This window comes from Serinus canaria, chromosome 4 (genome assembly GCF_022539315.1).
Source record: "Serinus canaria isolate serCan28SL12 chromosome 4, serCan2020, whole genome shotgun sequence".
NCBI classification, from domain to species: domain Eukaryota; kingdom Metazoa; phylum Chordata; class Aves; order Passeriformes; family Fringillidae; genus Serinus; species Serinus canaria.
Window position 1 is genome coordinate 30,835,493 of NC_066317.1, and position 14,005 is coordinate 30,849,497.

The following is a 14,005-nucleotide window of genomic DNA, read 5'->3' on the forward strand; positions in this document are numbered from 1 at the left end:
TCTGATAAAGATATTTCTTTATTTTGGATATTCCTACATATTACATGACAATAGCAGCAGAGATTCAAATGAGTCATTACCTGTGAAAATACTGTAACTGTTACTAATTAAAGTACAAATAGACTTTAAAAATTCACAAATTCCAAAATAAAATGGAAATTCAATATCTAGTATAAAATGGTTTTAAAAATCTGAGTTGATACCACTCTGGAAGTTTAGCACAGATACATACTGCTGTTTTACTCTACAACTATCAGTAACAAACTTTTAAGATTATATAAATGTGTTAGCAAAAGAAGAGTTAACCCTTTGAGGACAAAAGTTTCATCTATTATTTTGTTTAAACTTCAACTTGTGTATACCCAAAACTGGACTTAGGCTCACAAATACAATTCTTCATGTAAACAGTAAATTATATAAACAGCTCACTCTTTATTAGCCAAATTAACCATTTTACAGAAACAAGCCAAAGTATAAATACATGTACAGGTATTTTTGCATCTGCATACACACATATGCATGAATGAGTTCCCAGGTTTGCTGTGGGAGCCTTGTCCCTTAATGTACCCTAAATCTGCATTCATAAGTTTGAAACCACAGAATTAATCTGTTTTATTATTTATTTATTTATTTATCTATTTATCTATTTTAATATGGTGTTTTATAGAATATCCACACAAGAAAAGAAGGAAACTGCTCTCACAGTGCTCCACAGTTTTCATGTCCTCAGCTTCTAAAACATTTAAGACTATTAACTTGCTGGCAGGCTCCCTAGGAATTTTAAGGCATCTGTGCCTGTGCTACTTATTTTAATCTCTGTCTTCCAGTGTTATGAAATCTCAAACTCTTTTGAGAGCAAACTCTTTTGACTTTCTTAGTAATTCCACTTCATGTGGTTCTGGCTTTCAGGCAGATTCAAGAATGACATAATCGCCTTTTCCCGCCCACAGGTTTTGCAGTGTTGCTGTTGGTTACACCCTTCCATGTAATGTGCAAGAATCCTTGTCTGATCCCAAAAGCCCAGAAATGGAAGACAGCCCAGCAAAGAGGACTAAAGCACAGTTTCTTGGCTTTCTATCAATCACCATAGGTTGAATAAGGCTTCTTCCAGATTTTTCCTCTTAGTTGATATTACTTTAGCTACAGTGCAGTTCTTGTCATGCTACTTCCAAAGGATGTGAACCAATTTCCCAATAAATGTTTGCCCTGTTACTGAAGCAGGTACCTTCAATGTAGTAGCAAAGAATAATCAAACGTAAAGTGCTCCTTTTGTATTTTTTATATAGCATTTATGCAAATGCACTCAAAAAAATACTGAATTCATTTCCTTTTTAAAAAATGCTAGCACTTTGCCAGTATGCATTCATAAGAGCTACTGCAATCATATTTTGCATTATTAACAATACTGGGTTATGTACCAAACTCCACAGCAGCAGGATAAAAAGCACTTTCTGGAGTTTGTTACCAACATGAGAGAACTAGAAGCAATCTGCAATCCTGTCTCACTGTCCAATCTCACAGAGTCTCCTGGCCTACCTGAAGACTACAAGAGTGTTAGTACGTGAAATATGGCATGCTAACAGAGCATAGGGAGTATTTCTTTGCCCTTGGAGAGTCTCCAGAAATTTTGCTTTTACAGTTACACTTTTCATGCTTGGTCAGGTTTTTAAGTAATGCACAGCATTGTGACTCCTCAGTTCTCTTGAATCCAGGATTTCTGAAAGGTATTGGTTCAGGTTAGCTTGAGGGCAATTTCATAGGCAACTATATTGCTGCTTTAAGAGCTGACACTGAACTGCCAGGCAAATAAAAAGGCATGTTCCATGCTCAAGGAAACACTAGTCCATGTCCAGAAAAAATGGAGAAGAATGCATCAAGTTATGACCATAAAAAATAAATGATCCTGCCTGGAAAGACAATGGATTTCCTTGTCTTCTTCAGCAATGAGCCAATTCTGGAAAAAAATTGCAACTGGGCAAAGACTCAGCATCAGGATGTGCAGACTGAAGATAGAAGACAGAGTTCTCACGGGACCTTGTCATAATTAGCTACATTCACAACTCTGCTGGGCCCTCTCCTAAGAGGGCCCAGCAGAGAGAGTCTGAGAGTCATGCAGCTGAGAGTCATGCCTTTCTCTCACTCCCAGCAGTGAGGGATTATAAATTTGATTGCTAGAACAGGTACCTAGCAGGAAGAAACCTGTGAGGTAGACTAGAAAATGAGACAAACTGATTGTGATGGCCACCACAGAGTGAAATCCACTGCAACAGGAATTTCATGTAAAATGTATCCAGATTCTTATTTCTTTCTCTAGACTCTGTTCACAGTGCAAGCCAAAGTAATATTTTTGTTTCTGTGATGACATTTATCTGGCTAATAAGTCACAATACTCTAAAGAAAGGGATAAATTGAAAATCCAGTAAAATCCTACCCTGGTGTTAAAAAGTCCAAGGCTCTCTAAAACATACCCTCTTGAGGCAATAGTTAAGTTCTAGGAAGTTTTAACAAATTGAATGGTCCTTTGCTGACAAAATAAAAAAAAGATTATTTAGCTGACTAAGGTCTTAAAATTTTACTAAGTCTTTTTAGCTCTGTCTATAATGAGATCTGTTTCTTCTAGCAATGCAATTATTGTTAATGGGTTTTCTGATACTAAGAAAGAAAACTGATTTTAGCTTCAGTGGAATTGTAGTTATTTAAAACATTAAATTCAACCATCCACATTAGCAGTGACATGAGGCATTTTAGTTTGTCATTAATAACATTACACGAGCACTTTCAAAATTCTTTCACACCCTATATACTTTTACAACACATAAAGACAAGAGTAGCTATAAAAGCATCCAACTTCTACCATTACCTTATGGTAAAAAGATGATATTTCTCTAGAAAGATGGTAAGAGTTTTTCTAAACAGTCAGGTAGAAGGTGGATGTGATGATAAACTGTGTCAATTGATATTTACTTTCTGGAGCATTTCAAGGGTAAAAATCTCAAGCGCTTATCCAGCCTTCCCTATCAACCACACTTGTGGGAACACTTGGGGCAAGTTCTCAGTTACAATCATCACCCCACAGTGGCCAATCTTAATGGAAACCCAAGCTTGAATTGCCAGCTGGAGCTGAGCACACAGAATGAACAATTCCTCTGCTGGGTTTGACAACAGTCTTGTTAGGAGGTCTGCTTTTTGATAATATCCTTAAAAAATACTGGCAAGAATTTTGCAAAAAACAAAACATGTACTTATTTAGCAGCATATTCACACATAGATAAAGCTTTTTTTTTTTTTTTTTACATAGACAGTTAATCAATAGACAGAAAATAGAACAGATCACCCACCCCACATAAGAACACAAAATAAAGTAAAAGAAGCCCTAGGAAATGTTGGCATTTTAGAATACCTAATAAAAGAACAAATACCTGTAGTATATATGTGTCAGCTAGTGTCATCAACGTATCAAGTGCTTAAACATCTCTTTTCCCATTTAAACTTGCAAAAAAATCTACTGACTTCAATGAGGGAAGCAAGAACAATCCAGCCTAATGTACTGAAAACCCTGTTGCTAATTTCCAAACACCTCAATCGAAAGCGTGTTCATGGTACCTACATATTACTGCATATTATCATTTGGTTCTTTTTCATTTCACTGTGTTGAGCTGCAGCTGACACTTAAATGTTACTTTTAAACCATGTAAGATTTCTTATTTAAAAGTAAACTTGAAAGTTTGGGAAAAATGATGCTATGAATTAAATCAATTTTACTGGCAGTTTCTGCCCCATAAAACATTTTTAAAGACTTTCTTTCAGATGGAAACAAGACTGTTTCATTCATTCATGGGCAATACTTTGGCTCCATGTGCATTTATATAGGTAAGAAGAATTTTGGACCTCCGTTCTATTACATCAATAAGCTTTTCAATTCCTTTTCTGCCTCCTTGGCTCTCCCAGTATATTTTGTCAAGGAACAAAGACTGAAGCAACTTCTCACGTAGACGCTGGCTCCTCAGCACTGAAACTGCAGATGCAGGGAATCTGGAAAAGCATAAAGAAATTCATCAGTTTTTGCCATTACTCTGAATTGCAGTATTTATGTTGTGGTTTAGCAATCAATTCTAAGAATATAGGCTGCAACTCAGCAAAGGAAGTCCATGCACGCCTAATTATATGCATGTTAATTGTATCTTTTACAGCTGTGGGATTACTCATACATTTTTAGATACATCCTGTCAATGTCTTGGGCCAATGATATCTATTCCAGTAGTTTAGTGTCTCATACTCAAACTGGGAAGAAATTATTAATCCTTTTACAAAACTGATAATTTAAAACTTACTCATTGATTCCTTGCAGTATTTTGAAATCAAGATTGTCCTCATTTCTGTCAAAGAAACCCTTATTGTCTATAAAGGCCAAGTGCCTTTGGTCATGCCTTCTCTGAACGATATGTGTCAGGTCAACAGCATCCTGATCATTGCATTTCAGCTTCAGTCCTTGCTGCATGCAGGAATCCTCCTTGAGAGGTTTGAATCCACAACAATTCCTGTCTAGTCGATTATAGATCTAAAACAAAGTAGAGCATAGTGCCAAGTGAAAACAATACCAAAGTACTTGGGGCAAAGTGTCACTGCAAGACATTGCTCTCTAACCCAGCTGACAGGAAAGCAAGCTCAGGACAAGTGTAATTAAAAACAGTGAAACAGCATTGAAGACCTGCTCCTCACACCTCAGGTTTGAAACTAAAAGCAGACTTTGTATTTTATCCATTTTATAGCCATGATCTACTATGTCAGTAGAAATTCTTTGAAAATAATGGAACAATACCACTGTGTAACTGGAATAACAAGATGGTGAATACAATTCTATTTTCTTTGTCAGAAGCTTGTTTTTTTTTTTTTTTTTTACATTTTCTCTGCTGGAGAACAATAGAAATAGCCCAGTCTGACACACATAGAGGATCTTCATTTTGTGGGATCTATTAGGCTAACAGTAAGCAAAATAACTGAAAAGACCAGTGAGGGGCACAAAAAACCATCAAAAGCTATAAAATTGTTCTTACACTGTGAGAACAGTGTATTTATAACCACAGAGCAGCCTCCCTGTGGTACATACTTTTATGACATGATGGTCTACACTATTTTTTCCCATGCAAAACCTCGATTATTCATCACACAGCACTTAGCTGGAAAGAATACATAAATCTGGACTAATTTTGGTGGTGTAAATGTCAGGCGTCTCTTTTGACTTGGTCGTTTCTGTTCCCTTTCATAAACAATGACAAGAAGCAGGCACATCCAGAGCAATGGATGCCATTTTAGGATAACCATCTAATACAGGAAGGATAAATCACTCCTTGAAAGTGCTGCTACCCCTTGAGAGTAGATGAGAGTAAATATTCAACATTGCTACAGCCCTGATCACACAAACCAGCCTGGATTGCCCTTAAAAGTCTCACCTTGGACTTCCTTAAAAGTCTCACCTTGGACTTTGCCCCTAGGCACAGGAGCCCCCTTTAAGCTCAGGCAGCTCAGCCCTCCTCTGAGTCCTTTAGAGAAGGGGGTGTGTGGGGTGTTTTGTGCTGCTTGTTCCTGGGTTGTTGGTTGAAGTTAATGCCTGTCAGTCCCAATTGGAGCTGTCTTGCCTAAGCCTGATGTTCACAGGGCTACAAATGGGGCCTGTGGCTTTCAGCATCTTTCCTGCTGACCTGCCTCTCCTGCTGCTGACCCTGCCTGTCCTAAAGCAGCCTTTGGCTCCAGCTCATCTTCCCAGACAGCAGACCTGCTCTTGCAAACAGATGTTTAGAGAGTGGAGGTCTGGTCTGATGCATACAAAACTTGATGAGTAGCTCATCAATGGTCAATCATTTTTTCTGTCCCTTAAGCATAAAAGAATTACTGTTCACATAAGCCTTCTAAAATTACAATTTTATTTTTGTAACTTCCCAGCAAAATTAGGACCCCACCTGATGCAGAATTTTGTTGCATGTTAAAATAAAAAGGTCACCTCTTTAATCAAATTAAAGTCTGAGAATTGGGTTTGTTTTGATTTTGTTTGGGGTTTTTTATATGTGGTTCTATTTCTAGTTGTATTGTTGACAGTGTTTGTTTCCAACATCAAAATCCTGAGGAAAGGAACAGACTTCTCTTCCTCTTTCTCCTTTCATGAGCAGCATTCATTATCAGAAAGCTGTAGAGCCCCTCTTGCTTCCAGTGCTCTCTCTCCTGGGATTTCTTATTCAATTTATCCAAAGGTAAAAAAGTAAAGCAGAGTCCTTCCAGAAAGACTCCTTGGATGTATAAACCCCATTCTTTTGCATTTCTCTGCATGCATTAAATAGACAAGGAAATCTTGTTCTTACAGACAGCCTCTTCACAGTATCTTGCACATTTCAGTGCTAAGACATAATGATAGAACACTCTGGAATTGATGCATATCATTTGGCAGAATTTTCTGTCATACATAAGAAGTCCAAACCCCCAAAATTAATGAATTCATTTTGCTTGAGTTCTTGCAGGAGGCAAGTAAAGGTCAACTATATGCATTTTATATCCTGCTCCTATCTTTTACAGCATTTGAAACCAGAGATTAGGAAGATCTATTAGAAGTGTCAAACCTATTCTTCTGAAGGAATTTGGCTTAACAGAGAATACTTTTCCCCATTATTCTTTATTTCTGAATGACTCATGAAGCAAAGCTATTATTTTTTTAATATTGAACCATTTCCTGGCAATTTTTTTTTTTTGTTTTCAAATGTTCATATTCTGCTGCTGATAAACTTTGAGAGCACACAGATAAAACTGTAGTCTTTAAGAACTATGAGAGTCACTTTCACTCACTTTCTGGAATTCATGTTCTTGTCTGGTAGGCAACTAGAGATATAAATCCCTCTGATACCAGCTATTAGTACAAGAGTAATTTGTCTTCTGTCATGTGAAGTGCAATCCTGTTGTATCTTATTTTAACCAACCCCTCCTTCTGAATAATAGAACAGCAGATTTATCATTCATCAGTCGCTGCTCTACTCCCTCTTTACTAAGTCACTGTCTAGAGATTTTTTTTAAAAAAAGGAAAAATTATCCACTACAGCTGTTACCTTGCTCCAGATTGCAGCTCACCAAACCACTTCAGTCACCTCTTGGGGCTGGGGAGGTGCAGGAAGGACCACAGAGTAAACAGAGATTTACAGTTGTGAACACAGTCAAGATCTCTGTTTGGAGAAACAAGGAGTGAAGGAGAAACAGTATGCCTGACTCAATATGAAATAAATCAAGGCAAAAGCCTTTGCTTCCTCTTTAAAAAGAAATGAGTCAGTTAGGTTTCCTGCCTAATTATAAGCTGCATTTTGGATATTTTAATCATAAGAAATGATCAGAAATAATTTCAAACTATGCAAATACCTCTCTTTCCCATTTAAAAAAAATGAAACACACTAAAATTATTATTCTTCAAAATCCTATGTTTGATCACATGACTTATGAGGCAAATAGTTGTGTTCAGTAAACACTTTACCTGCAACAGAAAATCAAAGAGTGCCATCTTGGACCATTCATTATGATGAATTTCAGTACAGCCCCACTCAGCTTTGGGAACTTTACCATTCTGCCAGCATTTCTTCTTCAATAGCTGCTGATATTGTCCCCATGTTAACCTCACTGAAGAATGGGTACTATTATCTGTTGGACTCAGTGAGGAATCCCAGAGAATAACAGGACAGGCCTGACCACCTGTAAAAAGGGCAAAAAACACCATTATTATAGTGCAACACTATCAGTTTTATTTGATTCTTCTTTAGACATTGCCTAAGCATTAATAAATGTACCATTTTACAGATCTGGAAGGAGAACCAGCCAGGGACTAATATCTTGGCATTCTTTGGTTAATGTGGTCTTATCCTACATCCATAACCAGCCACCACAGGACTGGAAACACAGGCATAAATGCCTTCAATGTATGGAAGACTTTCTTTGTTTGAAGCAAGAGATTAAAGTACAGAATCATACACTAAACCAAACTATTAAAAAGTTTCTAGGTAGGCTAAAAGCCTACGATGCCACTGTGAATCAACAATGTCATTTCCTTCTGATCGTAGTGAACTGTTCATTTTCAAGAGCTGGAAACATGTCAAAGGGGGTTTTCTTTGCATTATGGACATAGGGACACCACAAATCCTGTACTCAAAGTGGATTTATTTTGTTATTTTTAGTATTTTAAACCTATAATGTATTAATCCACAGCTCAGAAAGGATATATGATAATACTAAAGAATGTGAGCATACCATGAATAAACAGCTTGACAAGTTTGGGGCCTTTTACCTAGAAATGAGATCTGTTTTGTATAGCAGATATTTTAGCCAAATTCTGTAGTTCTTCTGTGTAAAGAATATTCTTCTCTTCCCTGAAACAAAAACAGAGGACTTCTCTTTGGTGAATTCCAGCGTTCAGCTTCACCGTGAGAATAAAATTCATGAAAGAATTTAAAATTAGCTCCTCCAGTATAAAAACTGATAAATATATATCACACAGCATCAAGGAACAGACAGATCTATCTTGTTACAAAATTTTCTTTTTATTTCTGATGCAATGCTACTGCTGCTTAAACTGCTAAGGACCCAGGCTTGTACACATTAAAACAAAGAAATCCTTTATATTTTAGAGTGTGTAGACAGAAGTTCAAAATATGTCTTAGTACAGAGAGGAAGGACCTTTTAACTGCAAAGCTTAAGTGCTGTTTACTAAAAAGTGTTGGAACACATATAAAGCTTTAAAAATTATTCATACTCATCTTGAAGTTCATTGAACTTAGTCTACACTATTGCACAATTTATTGCATAGTTAAGTGCAGCCTAAATTGTCTCCTTGTCTTCCACATGCCCAGAGAGACAGAGACAGATCTGCAAAAAAGCTTTTAGAAACGCATGAAGGCAAGAGATCCAGGCCACCTTCTTCAGAAGCAAACCAGACAGAAAATAGCCCATGGAAAACAGGTATCAGTGCCAACAGCAGGGTAAAAGCTGCCAATGTCAATGCTCCATTTGTAAGCAGCCAGGACTGTGAAAAACAATCTCCATAGAGCTGAATCAAAAAGCAACTTGTTCAAAGGATGCTGACTGTTGTAAAACAACAGATAAGAAATGATCTTTGCCTGTACCTAGCACTGAAACATGAGCAAAGTTCCATCTCCCATTCAACAAACAAGCATGACAGACCGGCCTCACATGTAATCCAGACCAAGAGAAAAGCCAGCTCATCTCCAAACCAGAATGTACCTGATCTTCTCTCTGCCATGGCTTGCACATACAAGTTAGTCCTTCCAAAGCCAAGCCAAGCCAACCACCACGTCTTTAACTTCCTTCCCAGTTGCCCAGGGAAACACAGAATGAGTCTTTCCATTAGGAACATCAATCACTCTTTATCAGCACCATGTTCCACACTCTCCTCCACTGAAAAAATGAGCTGAGCACTCCTGAAAATCAGGCTTCCCCTCTACTGAGGTGTCTGAATAAGTATTTAGGTAACTTATTTGGGAAATCCTACCCATTTCTCCATCTCTCTCACTCTGGCTCTATCACCTACACTGTAGATAATTTTACCCGAGTTAGATCAGCTATGAGTTAGGTTTCTTTTCCAAGAAAGTTTGGAGAATGTCTAAGCATTGGGAATTCTCACCAAAAAAAAAAAAAAAATAAAAAGACAGCTTTCATAAGGACTAAATCTGTTCTATTATTTTTATAACTCCAGTTACAACTTATGTAACTATTCATGAATTCTTCCACAAATCAAATACATAAACAGTTTTCTAAGAAAACAAATATCTCCTGTCTACCCAAAAAGGACATGGTAAACAATAGTAATATAAATACTTTAAAACTATGAATAATATCATGCCAGTTTCCATTAAGATACAAAAACATTTTTAAAAGACTGAGGTTAAATACAGGAAATGTTTGCATTTCAAAGGAAATGGGAGCAGAAAAGATGATCTAAAAAAAAAATATTTCAATCTGTAATATAAATTGGATTACAGGAATATGAAACAGCAGCTTCAGTAAAGAGCTGTGACTCAAATTTTTGACACTTGCAGGAAAAACATGAAGATGCTGAATTAAAGCAGATAAGGGGTGTGATTCACAGATGCATGAATTGGTATGACCCTAATCAAATCAGTGGAGCTTTTCTGACACAAACCACATTAGGATTAGGCTGAAGTTACCTCAACAGAGAGGAAACCTACAGCCACAACCAGGAAAGCGAAGCACATTTCAGAAAAAGTCCAGTGTATTCTGTGTATGCTTTTTTCCTAGTCAACATTACATATTAACACAGAGGGGTACTGCTTTTCTGTTGCTGCAGCTGCACTGCAATGAATCTCACCCAGAGCCCATTGGGTTCATTTTATTTTATCTGCCATTTTAGATCTATATACCTATTTAACTGTTAAAGGCAATCTTCAAAATTGTATGAGAACGATTTTTCAAACCTCTTGCTGAAACCATCTTCCTAGCAATTCATATACATTTTTAAACATTTCTAAACATTTTGAACATTTCTAAAAATGTCTTAGCTAAGTTGAATAAGCCAACCCAGATGAAACCTCAGGCTGCTGAGACTAGACCACCTCAAGGTACTCTAACTGCTCCATGTGCCGCCCGCTGACGTATCACTGCAAGGCTTCTTCAACACAGGCATCATCTTAGACTTCCACACCCCACATCACTTTGAAAATAAACTGCATGCTTCTGAACTTCATGTGGTTAGGAGCCACATTTTGCTCTTGCAAACATTTCTCTCCTCTGGTGCTCTGAATTATAGCCACAGCACTTTTTCTAACTTCCTCGAAAGAAAATGTTTTCAAACACTCCCAGAAGATCAACGCTAAAACCAGAAAATCTTTCAAGAGGTAGTTAAAGCTCTTTCTCAAGGGCGTTGTTCACTGCATCTTGCCACTGACACATTTGCAAAAAGAGTGCAGTTGTCCATGTATTAGCAAGAATGGATAATTTAGTGTGGAAAATGAGAAGGACCAGCATACAGAGAATAATTTTAAGAATTTAAGTTTTTAGGGAAAATATAAGAAACTGAATCAGAAAGCAGAGAGAAGTTAGGCCATTTATTTTTCTTTCTTCCCTATGCACCTCATTGCAATGTTCTGTCCTCTGCTCATTTGGATGTCAGTATTAAGGAATGCATGAAATGTGCATTAGTTGCTCTCTAGACTATGGACTGCATTATTGTTTGTACATTAACTTCTCTACCCAACAGAACACTGGAAATATGCCTCTCATACCCTTTTAAGAGGTACAGCACTATGTGAAAGTATTTTAGAGCACTCTGAATGCATGAAGCAGTGTTAGGTTTTTATTCTTTGCCCTGACATTGGTGATTCATATTGCATAATTTTTGATGGGATGGCAAGAGCAAGCTAATAGCACAGGGTATAACACAGAAAAAACTGGGACATCTTTTATAGTCATGCAAAGGCCAGTAAAGCAAAACAACAAGTGAAACCACTGGAGCTATCATGTCATTCATCTATTTGCACTAAACCAACCACGAAAGGTGTTACTCAAAGTAAAAGCTTCTTGCAAGTTTGGGGGGAGAAAGGAGGTTCTGGACAAATAGCGGATTGAGTACACCAGCGCTTCTTATTCTCAGTTTAGTCAGACTCAGGATATCAGAAATCCAGAGGGGAAGAGAAGTAGCCATCAGCACACAGTAGTTCAGTCCCTCAGCAAGAGGTGCAACAAAACTGCATAGCAACAGCTCTTGTATCAAAAGCTGAACAAAGCCTCACTGCTACTATCCAAGGAGCCAGAGTACTATCCTTACAGCTGTCAGCTGAGACAGAGAAGCCAGCCTGCCCCAGCCCACACACTCCAGCTGTAGCTCAAGCCTAAAAAATACTGCCACTGTCCAAGCCCGCAAATGTAGCTGCTGAGCTGGAAGCCGTTCATGCATTTAACTTAGCTCCTGTGCAGAGGTCATTAAGGCAGGGCTGCAACACCATGCAGGGTCACTTATGTCTCATATTCCTCAGGTTAAGGTTATGAAACAATGAAGTACCTTAGTGCTGTAGTATTAATGTGACCATCCCAAAAGTCAGACACATAAGGGTCAGCCTTCATTTATTCCACAACAGACACAATTTTATGATTATTTCTTGGAGTTTTACAGGATTGCCCTTGTTTATAGGAGATATTTTTAAGATCTTGTAGGTAACAGTGGAAGTAACAAATGACTGCTTGTGTATGCACAAAATCATGCTCTTTTAGATTTCTATGCCCAGCTCAAAAGGGCTTTTCCTACCTATACTACTCAGGCTTTTTATATTCAGTCAATTCATTGTAAAATTATAAGAGAGTTACCATACCTGGTTTTTCCATCCAGAATGGATGATGGAAAAATTAGACAAGCCACAAAAAAATTCAGTTAACACTTAAAAGGGTTTACAATTAACAAGGGAAGGTGAGGGCAGCAGATAGGGAACTTGAATACAGTATTTTGCTAGACTTTAAAAAAAGTCAGTATCAGATCTGTGGGAATAAGGGAAATAGAAACTGTACAGGGATTTACTAAGCAGTTCTTTGAAACTGCTTTTGACAAAATGAATGACAGTTTTGAAAAGCCCATTTTTTAAGATTTTAATGCTACATCAAACATGTCTTGTTGGATCACATCACAACTGAGGCAAGCTAAAGGGATGTGTCGGGGAGAGAGATATGTCAGCCCAGAAATAGTGTACATTCATACACACATGCAGTCTCTAATCCTGCATCGCTTGCTTTCCCATGTGAATCACTGATTCACACAAGCCACTCTGTAAAAAACTTTACAGAGCTCACCTATCTTAACATATCTAGGTCACTTCAATGAGCTAATTACTCATATTTTTTTAAGAATTATATTTTTGCTCCTTTTCCTACCAGAAATATTTTCACATTATGCCAGACACAAGCACATAAATAGTAAAGAGCTCAAGTAGTTCAAGGCATCTGAGTTCCAGCATATTTCCAGGCTAAAGAAATCATGAGCGACAAGGTGCAGTCACTGTTCCAAATGCTCTGTTCAGCCTTTAGCTGGAAAAAATGAAGTGAGACCAAAATAGTGTTATTTCTCTTCTCATCACCTAGCAACACTCCTCTTGCAATAGGAACTTAGCCAGTTATGAGGAAAAGAAAATTAGAGGGCAGAATGACACACTCTGTCCCAGACAGTCCAAAACATACTGTAAGGTGACAGACACTGAGCAGCACAATGCACAATTAGCCTAATAGCAGTTTTCTGAGGTTTGCAGTCTGTCATCTCTGCAGCCACACTGCGCAGAGCTCCCCCATCCGAACTGCCTTAATGCCTTATGACAGCTCTATAGCAATAGATCTTGTTCCTAAAAATAAAATAGGCATAATGTATCTTCCATGCTCTGCAAATATGAATAGTATTCAGAAGCCTCCAAACTGTTGTTCCTAGAGATTCATGCCCATTGTTGTACAGGCTGCCAAAGGGAAGGTTTGCAAAGCAGGAAGACACTGGAAATCACGAGGTTGTCTTCCTGCTGTCAGACTTTAGAAAATCTTTCTAGCATTACTTTTCTTTTTAAGAAATGCAGACTGATATAAACCTATTTGGTATAAGCTGATTTCAAAGCAAGAAATGAACAGCAAAAACATAGCTAGCTACTTTTGCAATGATTCACTAAAATGCAACATAGTCCTTTTGGATTTGTGACTGTACAAAAATAGGACTTACACTGAGTCATATTTAAGAAAGTAGCAATTTTAAAGTAGACTTCTAGCTCACATTACATGTCTGAATTCTACTTTAATTTCACTAAAGGTTAAAAATCAACTTTTTGATTGGAAACTCTATACTAATCATGTAACAGGCATATTGAGATATTTACTATGTGTGTGTCTTTGGATAATTTATAGATATGTGTACTGAACCTCACAATGTACAGCAGAATTCACTGAAATGTAGTTTGTTTGGGCTTTAACTTTAACAGAAGAAAGGGAA

The 14,005-nt window shown here is 37.5% G+C and overlaps 1 protein-coding gene across 1 annotated transcript in view; it reads right to left on the reverse strand.

The window, feature by feature from the left end:
* GASK1B (golgi associated kinase 1B) overlaps positions 1-14,005 on the reverse strand; it is a 16,787-nt gene continuing 2,782 nt past the window's right edge. The window contains exons 3-5 of the mRNA XM_009101193.4: positions 7,505-7,719; positions 4,332-4,558; positions 1-4,032 (exon numbers count right to left, since the gene is read on the reverse strand). Of these exons, the coding sequence (XP_009099441.3) occupies positions 3,825-4,032; positions 4,332-4,558; positions 7,505-7,719 (650 nt within the window). The 3' untranslated portion in view covers positions 1-3,824. The remainder of the gene's footprint in view (positions 4,033-4,331; positions 4,559-7,504; positions 7,720-14,005) is intronic.